The 12,966-nt window shown below is 41.6% G+C and overlaps 1 protein-coding gene across 5 annotated transcripts in view; it reads left to right on the plus strand.

The window, feature by feature from the left end:
• The window catches only part of Lin9 (lin-9 DREAM MuvB core complex component), a 51,025-nt gene that overhangs the window by 15,865 nt on the left and 22,194 nt on the right, over positions 1 to 12,966 (plus strand). For all 5 annotated transcript variants that reach the window (XM_052737805.1, XM_052737803.1, XM_052737806.1 and 2 more), the window contains 3 exons: positions 3,564 to 3,697; positions 5,420 to 5,545; positions 9,735 to 9,892. In XM_052737805.1, coding sequence (XP_052593765.1) covers positions 3,564 to 3,697; positions 5,420 to 5,545; positions 9,735 to 9,892 — 418 coding nt within the window. The remainder of the gene's footprint in view (positions 1 to 3,563; positions 3,698 to 5,419; positions 5,546 to 9,734; positions 9,893 to 12,966) is intronic.

A 12,966-nucleotide genomic window follows, 5' to 3' on the forward strand; every position in this document is an offset into this window, starting at 1 on the left:
GACTCAGGTGGCAGACGCAGGTGGACCTCCTGAGTTTGAGGCCAGTCTTGTCTACATAGTGAGTTCCAGGACAGCCAGAGCTACTTAAATTCCCTTATGTTTATGTTTTTCTCTCTCTGTCTTGTGTGTGTATGTGTGTGTTGGTCAGAGAAGCTTGTACACATGGGTTCCCTCCTTCCACCATGTGGGTCCTAGGGATTGAACTCAGGTTGTAAGGCTTGGTAACAGGTTCCTTTGCCCAGTGAGCCATCTTGCTGGTTCTTTTCTTTTCAGATAAAGGATAAAGACTCAAATTGGGGGACAAGGTGAGGAGATGGCTCAGTGGGTAAAGCATGAGGATCTCAGTTCAGATCCTCAGCACCTACATAAAAGCCTGGGTATGGCATTGTGTACCTGACCAGCCAGTCTAGCCAGTCAGGGCTCCGAGTTCAGTGAGAGACCCTGCTGAACAACAAAAGAAGAACCTGACATCCACCTCCGTGCACACAAGCATGGGCGCTGGCATATACATACAAAGCCTGTGAATTTTATCCTAAGTACTACATTAACTGTGGTTTAACTTTTAGTGGTTTTGTTTCCCTAGTCCTTCATTTGTCCTCTCAATTCTGTTAAGAGTTTGGGGGTGGGGGGGGTGCTGGTCCTCCCGCTGACCAACTCAGCTACCACCAAGGACCAGATCCAGGGTTTTGAGTTGGTCCACCCCAATATCTATCCCGCCTGTGAATTCTGGAGCACAGGAGGGGAGGGGGTGGCCCTGTAGAGCCACAAGATCTCCATAACTCTGGGCAATAGCAGGATACCTGAGAGTAGTCTTGGCAGGGGTCCAGTATTGATGATGTGACAGAAGCCAGAGCCCTTGAACCAGACCAACGACTGGTTGCACTCATTGCCACGAACATTTGCATGGAAAGCTGTTTGGACAAAAGGTGTACCATGTGTGTGACGCTCTGCAGCTTCCGTTGCCACTAAGATGAATGAATATGTGATGGAGATGCGGGAACGCTGAAGAGCAGAGCGGTGCATGCTCAGAACTGGAGACTTGACAGCTGTGATGGGCATGAGAGAAGGCTGCGGTTGATGGAGCAACAGGTGTTGACAGGATGGTGTGCAGCAGCCTGGAGCTTGGGCAGACTCAGCCACTGAACAAGCTGCCCCGCCGCATAACTGCCTGGCTCTGAACAGTAACAGGGTGTCTAAGATGAAGAATCGTCCATTTACTGGATTGGACCTCCTCAAAAGACCTCCATGGTCCATGCTTCTCCCAGGGGCCATGCTGGTCCATGACCCGTGTTTCAGCAGAAGGCTTTGTTGACATCCATGGGCTGTGCTCCACCAGAGACCAAGCAGAGGTCCTTGGCATGTGCTGATGCTGAAGACTGCATGGATATTCCTGATCCGTGCTGTTGCTAGAAACCATGTAGAAGCCCAGGATCCATGCTCCCACTGACTGTAAAGGGCAAGGAAGGAACTCTTGCAGTGGTATCGATGACTGCACATGCACAGTGGAGAAAGAAGAACATAGAAGACTTCTGGAGACAGCCTCTACCTCCAACCAACCCCCCCCCCCAAAAAAAAAGAAATTAACAACCTAAAAAGGAAGCCATTAAAAAGAACTCTTAACGCCGGGTGGTGGTGGCGCACACCTTTAATCCCAGCACTCGGGAGGCAGAGGCAGGTGGATCTCTGTGAGTTCGAGGCCAGCCTGGGCTACCAAGTGAGTTCCAGGAAAGGCGCAAAGCTACCACAGAGAAACCCTGTCTCGAAAAACCAAAAAAAAAAAAGAACTCTTAAAAATTGTGATAGGGAGCCAAGCAGTGGTGGCACAGACTTTTAATCCCTGCACTTGGGAAACAAAGGCAGGTGGATCTCTGTGAGTTCAAGGCCAGCCTGGTCTACAGATTGAGTTCCAGGACAGGCACCAAAACTACTGTCTTGAAAATAAATAGATAAATAAATATTACAGTAGAGATGCTGAAGTGTAGCTCTGCACGATTGCTGGCTTCTGGCTGGGGTGCAGGAGGACTCGGCTTTCCTTAGGGGGCTAGCCACTGGGGGTGACCATGCTCCAGTGAGTATGTGACAACACAAAATGAACTGGGTTTTTCTTTCCTTTTTTTCCCTTTCTTATTTTTCTTTGGGGGCAGGGCTCAAAAGGGATGGAGAACAGACATGGGAAGTGAGCTTGGGGTATATGATGTGAAATTCTCAAATAATCAATAAAAATATTAATATTAGGGAGAAAAAGAGTTGTAGTGGTTTTTTTTTTTTTTTTTTTTTGTTTTGGTTGTTGTTATTTCTGGAAGGCAGGGTATCACTATGTAACTGGCTGGCCAGTTACATGTTGAGAAGTCTGGCCTTGACCCATGCACCCTCACCTGACTACTTTGTTTTTTTTTTTTTTTTTTTTTTAGTTTTTCGAGACAGGGTTTCTCTGTGTAGCTTTGCGCCTTTCCTGGAACTCGCTTTGGAGACCAGGCTGGCCTCGAACTCACAAAGATCCGCCTGCCTCTGCCTCCCGAGTGCTGGGATTAAAGGCGTGCGCCACCACCGCCCGGCTTGTTTTGTTTTTAATTATTAGTGTTCTGACTTCTTTACCATCAGTGGAGGCAATCACATGACTTCCCTTGTGTTGGTGTACTAGTAATCATGGAGTTATATTAACAGTTTCCCAACTCTGGCCCTTTCTGGCTTCCCTAGTATGACTTCTGCTGTGTTGTGTTTGACTCTTTCTTTTTTTCTTTCTTTTTTTTTTGATGTTCTATTGGTGCTTGACTGCTGCCCCCCACCCCCACACACACACTGGTTGTGTAGACTGTGTTGACATTGAGCTTAGAGCAGTCCTCCTGTCTTTGCCTAGGTGCCGGAATTGCAGGCACACACTACCATGCCTAGCAGTGCTGCAGAATAAAGTTATCTTTGTCTATACTTTGACAGACTTAGTTATTTTTATACTGACTTCATATGGACCTACTGTGTGCTTGTGTGTGCATGCATGCTCTCTCTCTTGATATTCTCAGCAGTCTTTTGATGATTTTTTGTTTGTTTTTGCTTATTGGTAGGGATAGAACCCAGGCAAGTGCTCTAACACTGAACTGTACCCCAAACACATAGAGTTCTTACTGGTCTTTTCTGACCCATTAAGTCTAGAAGTATTTCACTTGCGCCTGTTTTTCCTGCATAACTAAAATGAAATTATAGTTCAAGTACAGTGGAGGCAAGTATTTCACTTCCTTCTCAGAATGTAAAACTTGTGGCTTTAACTTTTTTTTTAAGTGTGTGTGTGTATGTGTATACACAACTTGTGAGAATCAGTTCTTTCCTTCCACCACGTGCTGACCCATGAGCTCAGGTCTTAGCAGCAAGAGTCCTACCTGGTGAGCCATGTAGCCAGACTGAGGTTTTACTATCAGGAGGTTTGTTTGTTAAAAGAGTCCATGTTGAATATTATTGGATCTTTTTGAGTACTTGAATATGCTCTTTCTTTTTATAAATGCATTCAGTATTGCAAATGTTCATTTTTATTTAATGAAGCTATAATTCAATCTTTTTTTTCTTTAATGTAGAAATTTACAGCAACAATGTCAACACCAGATAAGAAAGCATCACAGAAGATTGGTTTTCGATTACGGAACCTACTCAAGCTTCCCAAAGCACATAAATGGTGCATATATGAGTGGTTCTATTCAAATATAGACAAGTATGTATCATTGCTCATATCATTAATGTTTGAACTGAAAATTAACTTTCCAATTATAAGCTGTCACCTCTTCTACAAGTCTACTTTGCTCTTTTTTAAAAAAAAATATTTTTATTTACTATGTATATGTATGCATGCCTGCATGACTTTATGTGCTTCATAATGTGTATAGGTGCCCACAGAAGTCAGAGGATGTAGGCTCCCCTAGAACTGGAGTCATAGGTAGTTGTGAGCTGCCATGTGTGGGAACTGAACCTAGGCCCTCTGCAAGAGCAGTACACACTCTTAACTGCTAAGCCAGCTCTCTAGCCAGCAGCACCCCACTACCCCTATTTTCTTCCTTTAAATCTTTTGTTGTTTTAGGGATAAGGACAAGGTCTTGGGTTGTTCAGGCTTGTCTTGAACTCTCGGGTTCAAATGTTTTTTGTTTTGTTTTTTTAAAGCTCTGGCTGGCCTGGTAGAGCAGGCTGGAGATCTGCCCGCCTCCCATCATCCTCTTCCTCAGGTATATGCCACCATACCCAATGTAGAGTCCATTTCTCTATTCCTTATTCCAGTTTAATTAATTTCTATTTTTATTACAGTTTTTCTCTCCTTTTCCCGCCCCTGTAAGAAGTTATACATTTTGTGAGTTTTAAAAAGAAGCATAATTTCCATATTATAACTAGCAATTATTATAGAATGAAGATTCCCTAAATCAAAGCACCATTACTTGCAGAAAATGATATTTGTTTTATAAATCTGGAGAAATAGACAAATCATTTGTAGGAGAGTCATCTTTTCATTTACAGCTAGTATTTAGACACTTTATACAGGAATTTTGAATAGCACCTGGAGATCGGCTGAAATCCAGTTACTACACAATAGGCTTATTGAAGAGCATCTCTGATTCTAATCTCTTTCCTATGCCTGGTATTGGCGGTTGCTTGGTTGGCTATTGATCTGTACTTCCCTTCTGTCCTCCAAAACCAGTTGGTTGCTCAGAAGCTTGTAAAGTTCATGGATATTCACATTTATGTGTTATTGTTAAAACTGGACCTTTCATTTCTCAAACTCGTGAGTAGAATTTTTTGATAGTTTTAGAATTTCATGGTGTCTTGGTGTGATTATTTTGGGAGTCACCAAAACCACCTCAACCCCCTAGAGTGCTCCAGTGTTGTAAGACTTGGTTAATCCCAAGGAGGAGAGGACTCCTTGGTGATGCCTTTTCCTTTGGGGCAAAGATACTTTGTAGCTAATATTGTTTGTCTTTATTGATGTGATGCCAGAGCCAGAGGATAGTCCCAGATGGAGATCTGAGCTATACATGGTCTCCTGGAGTCTCCCATCTAGACTGCTTTCCTGAGTGACTTAACATTTTAGATATTTTATCTACCAAGTACCCTTTTCAGCCCTTGGAATTCCACCTATACGATTTAGAAGTAGAAGTTTGGCACATTGTGATTAGGATGATGTAAAAAATCAGAATGTGTATTTTTGTTTTTTGAGGCAGGGTTTCATGTAATCCAGGTTGATCTCAGACTTGCTTTGTCGCTATGTAGCTACAAATAGTGATCTAGCTGAGGCTGGCCTTGCGCTTTTGATTCTCCTGCCTCTTCTGCCCAAGTGCTGGAATTACAGACATGGAACACTATACCCAACTTTGAAAGATATATTTTAGATTTGATAAGAAAGTAGCACATTAAGTATTAACCAATGAAATCAAATCATTCTGTTTTATAGGCCACTTTTTGAAGGAGATAATGACTTCTGTGTATGCCTAAAGGAATCTTTTCCTAATTTGAAAACAAGAAAATTAACAAGAGTAGAATGGGGAAAAATCAGGCGACTAATGGGAAAACCACGGAGGTAAAAATAACTTTTCTGTTTAAAATTAATAAATAGTCAATAGTATCATTACTACTTTGGCTTTTTTTTTTTTTTTCTTTTTTTGAGACAGTTCTCACTATGTGTCCCTGGCTTGCCTGGAACTCACTATACAGACTAGACTAGCCTTTGAACATACAAAGATCCACCTGCCGTTGCCGCCCAAGTGCTGGGATTGAAAACATACTCAACCACATACAGTACCTTAACTTTTTAAAGCTTCAAATGACTAGTACCAAAACATAACTTTTCAGAATAATTGATTATATGTTAAATATATCATATTAATGAACTGTAATGTATGTAAGCTTTGTACACTTAGAATAAAATATACAATTTCATTTTTTCTGATCACAGATTTTTAGCATATTACTGTTATAAAGGTTTCTTTTTTTTTCTTTTGAAGATTACTTATTGTGTATACGGTGTTCTGCTTGCATGTGTCCCTGCACACCAGAAGAGGGCACCAGATCTCATTACAGATGGTTGTGAGCCACCATGTGGTTGCTGGGAATTGAACTCAGGACCTCTGGAAGAGCAGCCAGTGCTCTTAACCACTGAGCCATCTCTCCAGCCTCAAAGATTTCTTATTTTAATGTGTATTTTTACTTTTTCTCTCTAGTCCCAATGTTACTGTATTAAATTACCTATTTCCTTTGTGTCTGTTCCCTTTACCAATTTTATCTATCCATCCAGCCATCCATCTTTCCATCTATTCATCCATCCATCTATCTGCAGAGTCTCATGTATCCCACCCTGGCCTCAGACTCAAACTGGTGTGTATAAGCAAAGGTGACCTTAGACTTCTCATCCTCCTGCCTCTGCATTCTAAGTGTTGGGATTAGAGGTGTGAAATATTATGCCCAGTTTTGTTAATCCAAGAATTTGTACATGCTGCTCAGGCCCTGTACTAACTGAGCTGTGTTCCCAGTCCACCCCCAAAATAATGTTTACTAGTCCTAGAAAATATTTAAGGAAGCTATAAGGTCTTATGCATATTTTTCACATGGATTGACTTTGTTTGTGTGTACCCACACACACAGGATGCTATGGTACACTTGTGAAGGTTGGGATGATGTGTGGGAGTTGGTTTCAGTTATCTCCTTCTACCATGCAGGCCCTGGGGATGAAACTCCGGTGGTCAGACTTGATGGCAAACTCCTTTATTTGCTGAGCCATCTCATCACACCCCTTTAATATATTTTTTTATTCTTTGAGAATTTCATACATGTATATGATAACATGATGTTGTTGTACATAAAAGTTTGTGAGGTTTTTCTTTCCTTAAGGAAGTCAGATTATAGTACAAATTATTAATACAATAAACTTTCAGAAATACCCTAATTTCAAAACTCAATTGAGGGGCTGGAAAGATGGTTCAGTGTGAAGAGCACTTACAGAAGACCCAGATTTGGTTCTCAGCACTACATGGTGGCTTATAACGGTCTGTAACTCCAGTTCCAGAGGGCATGATACCTTCTCTTCTGGATTCCTTGGACATACACTATAATAAATGTATGCATATATGTGTTTATACATATGTGTACACACACACACACACACACACACACACACACACACACACACACTCTCTCTCTCTCTCTCTCTCTCTCTCTCTCTCTCTCTCTCTCTCTCTTAAGGAAAAAAAATCAATTGGTATAAGCCAGGAAGATGGCTCAGCAGGTAAGGAACTTGCTGCCAATCCTGACAACCTGATTTCAGTCATGGGGACCCAGATGGTGAAATCTCGAAAATTATTAAGGACCAGCCTTAATAGTCTTCTTCCCAGGGACTCAGAAGAGAGGCTACAAACAGTGAGAATTATTTTTGGGAAAAGAATCTAAGTTCACCATGTTCTTTTGTCCGTCTACGTTTATTCCTCTAGGATAAAATTCTGTCTGCACAGCTTCAGTTCTTCTCTCATGCCTAGCTCCTTTCTTGCCTGATTTCTTTCTACATTTATCTGCTGTCCCCTTTAAGTTTTATCTTAATTCTCTCATCGTAGCTCTGCCCCATCTAGGTTCTCATCCATCTAGTTCTTTCCCATATCAGCTCCTCTCTCATCTCCTTCTTTCTCACCTTGTTCTTTCCCATCTGGCTCTTCCTCCTCTTCCATCTCATTCCTCTAATATTCTCTTCTAACCCTTCAATCTAATTCTTTCCCATCTAGTTATTTCCTCTCCAGTTCTTACCCATATAGTTTGTCCATTTTCTTCTCTTCTCTCTAGTCCTCCCAAGTCTCTGAGGTTTACAGTTATATACCCATGCAATAGCAGTGCTCTGGTTAAAGCAAGGTCACCAGGCTTGAATTCCCTCAGGGTCAAAAGGAGGGGCAATAAGATCCACACAAAAGAGCAGTAATTGCCAGCTGTCATCTGCTACCCAAAAGGGAAGTGACTAATGGGAAACAGAATGAACTGAGAGCTAAATTCAGTTAATATCTGAGCAGAGGGGATTTTATGTGCTCAACTATATTCTTAGAAGTGGTTAGGTAAAGTGTCAGGAGTCTATCAGTGACGAGTGAAAATAAAACTGCCTTATTTTTTCCTTTGGCCTCTTATCTGTCCAGGCTATCTTGGCTACTGCTTTCTGGCAGGGCCGGGGAGTGTACTCAGTGGCTGGGCAGCCTGAGTCAGCTTGATGGACCTGTAAGTAGAAACCCTTTAGTTCGGAGTTAATAGTTAAAGGTAGATCTAAAACTAGAGATAAGACTTTGGAAAGGGAGAAAGTTAAGCTTAATTAGCACATCCCCTAGGCCTTCTCAAACAGTCTGGACACTTAAGTCTGTTCTGATAAGATACTTTTGTCAGTCTGGGGATTGTCCTGTCTGGGATGGTCCTGGCCGGATGCTGCTAATGAGGATAATGACAGAAGGGCCTGAAATTAGGAATCCTGGCTGCATTACTGCACAGAAGGTTAGCTAAATATTCCATTAGTAGAGGGGAAATTGTGCCCAATGAACGATGGAAAAGCTACAGCAGCACACAAGAAATTCATAGCAGGAAATGGCTGATAATCAAAAGCCAATATCACCAAGACTCCTTGAGCCTTAGCTTGACCTGGAAGGCCCTTGGCTTCTTCCAGGTATTAGCTTGTCATAATCAGCTGAAATCCTACTTCATATATTTTTGTGGCTTGCAGCAGTGAAAGGTAAGAACAGATCTCCATAAGTTGTGCTCTGATTTCCACTTGTACACCATGCTGTATCTGTGCGTGTGCATGCATACACACTCAAATAAATGTAAACATTTAAAAAATTCCATTTAGTCACAATATAAAAAGGAAGGAAAAAAGTGAAACTACCAGGAAGGAACATGACACATGAACAAGTACGAAGAAGACATGATCTTGGAAAGGAAAATTCAATATCTTAAATTAATCTGTAAATTAAAACAGCACTGTGAAAGTGTCAGTCCCCCCTTTCAGCCTCTATGCTGGAGATCAAACTTAGATCTTAGAGTTTATCAGACAAATACAAGATGTTCTGCATCAGTATACATGCCAAGCCCCTCCTCAAGTTTGTTTTTATAATGAGTTAATCCTAAATTTTATATTTGCATAAAGGTATGGTAGCAGATCTCTAAGCTCCAGGCTAGCATGGGTTATATAGTGAGTTCCAGGCCAGAGAGTGACATAGTGAAACCTGTCTTCACCCTCTGGTCTCCTCCCCAAAGTTTTATCTGCTAGGGGAGAAGTCAAGTAAAGAGAGTCTAAAAAAACAAAGAAACAAAGGACAACATTTATCAGGTGTCAGCTGAAGTATTAAAATAGCCAATAAGATTGACAGTACCTGCCTTGAACTCGCAGAGATCCACCTGCCTCTGCCTCAGTATGCTGGGATTAAAGGCGTGCACCACCATGCCCAGCCTCACCTTATTCTTTGAGACTCCAGCTAGTTCGTCCTAGGGATCCCATCTCAGCCTTTCTAGGTTACAGTTCAAGGCAGGCTTCCATGCCCAACCAGCATTTACACAGGTTCTGGGGTCCAGACTTGAGTCTTGCTTGCATAGCAAGTACCTTAACACTGAGCCTTCTCACCAGCCCCTCAGAATTCATCTGATTATACACTTCAAACTGTTTATTACATTTATACACCTACTGTAAATACAATAGGTGTGTACTATAACAGTTGGCCTGGCTTGGTTTATATGATGTGTGTAATTTATTCTAGATGTTCTTCTGCATTTTTTGAGGAAGAGAGATCAGCATTAAAACAGAAACGGCAGAAAATCCGGCTCCTACAACAAAGGAAGGTTGCAGATGTTTCACAATTCAAAGATCTCCCAGATGAAATTCCTCTACCCTTGGTCATTGGAACCAAAGTTACAGGTAAGTGAAAACCAGGTTATTATGAGTCACTTGCAAGTTGTAGCCAAGACTGCATCTATTAGAAATTTAGGAAGTGTAGCTCTGGTTCTATAGCAATTCACTGTAGTGAAGAAATATTAGTGGGCTGAAGTGCTGGCTCAGTGGTTAAAAGCACTTGCAGCTTTTGCAGAGATCTTGGGTTCAGTTCCTAGCACCTGCACAGCAGCTTACAACCTGTTCCAGTGGGATCTGATGCCCACTTCTGGCCTCTGAGGGTACCAGGCATGCATGTGATACACATACAGGCATGTGGGCACACACTCATATATAGAAAATAAAAGTAACTACATTAAAGATATGTATATTAGTTCAATAGTATCTACTACAGTATGAACTAAAGTAGCCAGGCATAGTGGCAAAGACCCATTATCCCTGCTCCATGGAAAGCTAAGGTCACCCTGGCCTACCTACATAGCAAGACCTTGTCTCAAAATAGAAAAGGGTTAGGGATGTAGCTTACTGGAAAGTGCTTCTCTAGCACAAGTAATGATTTAATCCCTCAAAAAAAGAAAGAAAGAAGTAAAAAATAAAGCAAATTGCTATAAAGATGAAATAAAAGTTTCATTAGAATAAGTATAGCTTATCATTTAAATTTTTAAAATTATTCTATCTTGCTTCTACACTATTTGTTTCCTAACCAGCCTTATCTAGTTAATTCACAAGCAGCATTGTTCTGTTATACTTGGGTCTAGAAATAATCCATTTTTAGTAATTGAATAAAACTAAGTTATTCAGTAGGCTGTTTGTTCAAAACTGTATAGGTGGAGGCAGTGTGTGGTGGCACACACCTGAAGACTTAGCTATGCTGGAATCCAGAGCAGGATGCTTGCATCAGTGCCAGCTAGAGGTAACATAGAGCACTACCTACCTCACTTCACACAGTTTAGCAAGTGGTGGTGACACACACCTTTAACTCTAATACTCAGAGGCAGGCAGGTCTTGAGTTCTAAGACAGCCAGGGTTACATAGAGAGACCTTGTTTAAAAAAAAAAACAAACAAAAAAACCCTCAAAAATTTTTTTGTAAGATACAAGATTTGTTGATTTTATAGGTGAGATTCTGCATACCCACTTCAGTTAGAGCAAAGAGAAAAAAAAAATGAAAACTTCAAATTTAGGGCTGTAATTTTGTGGTAGAGTACTTGTCTAGTGTGCATAAGGACCTAGCTTCAAAGACCAGAACTGTAGCTGGCATGGTGACACATGCCTTTAATCCCAGCAGAGGCAGGCAGATCTGAGTTTGAGGCCAGCCTAGTCTAGATGAGTTCTAGTACAGCCAGAGCCACACAGAAAAACCCCCGTCTTGGGAGGAAAAAATAAGACCAGAACTGCAAATTTTATTATGTGTGTATGCATGTTTTGTCTGCATGTATGTCTGTGTCTAGTGTCCTCAGAGTGCTGTGGGATAATGCTCTTGTATACTGTAAAGATTGTCACTGGAATTGGTTTAATAAAATGCTGACTGACCAGTAGCCAGGCAGGAAGCATAGGCGGGGCAGGCAAACTGAGAATGCTGGGAAGAGGAAGGGGAGAGTCAGGAGGTGCTTTGAGCCACCACCAGGAGAAGCAAGATGTGAAAGAACCAGTAAGCCATGAAGCCAGATGGCAGTGCATAGATGAATAGAAATGGGCTGTGTAGATGTACCCAACCGTCTTATTAAATAAGAAACACAGAGCCGATTCAGAGAAGAAAGCCAAGAGGTCAGAGCTAAGAGCCTCACCCTTCCTGCTTCAGCGATCCTCTTCAGTCAAAAGAGCTCTCCGAAAAGGACCTACTTCCTGTGTGTATGTCTTTATATAGTCTAGCTGTTCTGCCTTCTCATTGGTTGTAAACCCAAACATGTGACTGCCTCGTCACTGCCTGTATGTACCGCCCTCCAGGTCCTTAAAGGCGTGCTCTACCACCGCCACGCACTTGCTATGGCTCTAATAGCTCTGACCCCCAGGCAACTTTATTTATTAACATACAATTAAAATCACATTTCAGTACAAGTAAAATACCACCACAGGGCTGAGTTAAGTTGTAAGAGCTAGCTAGCAAGAAACCTGAGCCAGTAGGCCATAGCATTTGCAATTAATATCAAGCCTCTGAATGATTATTCTATAAGCAGCTGCTGGCTACAGGGCTGGGCAGGACTGGAGAAACCTTCTGGCTCCATCAGAGTCTAGAAGAGAATGTTGGATCACTTGAGACTAGTTATAGACAGTTGTTAGCCACTATGTAGGTGCTGGGAACCAAACCTGGGTCTTCTGCAAGAGCAGCAAGTGCTCTTAAGCACTCAGCCATCTCTCCAGCCCCACTATATATATACTTTTATTTTTATTCTCTGAGAATTTTATACATATATACAGTATATTTTTATTATATTCACATATATTCACTACTCCTTCATTGCTATGTATTTTTTCCTGAGTTAGAATCATATTTCCTAGTTAATATATCTCTTAATTTTTGGTTGAAAACATGATACTATGGTAACTATATTGTTGTTTTACAGTGTGGTTAAATTTGCTATAGTTGCTTGCCTTTGCAACTACTGGTTTGTCTTCTCCATTTTCTTTCTTTCTTTCTTTCTTTCTTTCTTTCTTTCTTTCTTTCTTTCTTTCTTTCTTTTTTTTTTTTTTGGTTTTTCGAGACAGGGTTTCTCTGTGTAGCTTTGCGCCTCTCCTGGAACTCACTTGGTAGCCCAGGCTGGCCTCGAACTCACAGAGATCCGCCTGGCTCTGCCTCCCGAGTGCTGGGATTAAAGGCTTGCGCCACCACCGCCTGGCTTCTTTCTTTCTTTTATTATGATTTAATGTGTGTGATTCTTTTGCCCACATGTATGTCTGTGTACCCAGTGTGTGCGGTGACCTCAGAAGTAGAAGAGGACATCAGATCCCCTAGAACTGGATGGTTGTGAGCAAGCACGTGGGCTGCTGGCAACCAAACTTGAGTCCTCTAGAATCAGTGCTTTTAACCATTGAGCCCTCTCTCTAGTATTGTGTCTTCTCCGTTTTTATGCTGATTTTTAATCTGAATTCCCAAGGTGTGAC

This window comes from Peromyscus californicus, unplaced genomic scaffold, assembly GCF_007827085.1.
Source record: "Peromyscus californicus insignis strain IS unplaced genomic scaffold, ASM782708v3 Scaffold_14__1_contigs__length_90479793_seg_2, whole genome shotgun sequence".
NCBI classification, from domain to species: domain Eukaryota; kingdom Metazoa; phylum Chordata; class Mammalia; order Rodentia; family Cricetidae; genus Peromyscus; species Peromyscus californicus.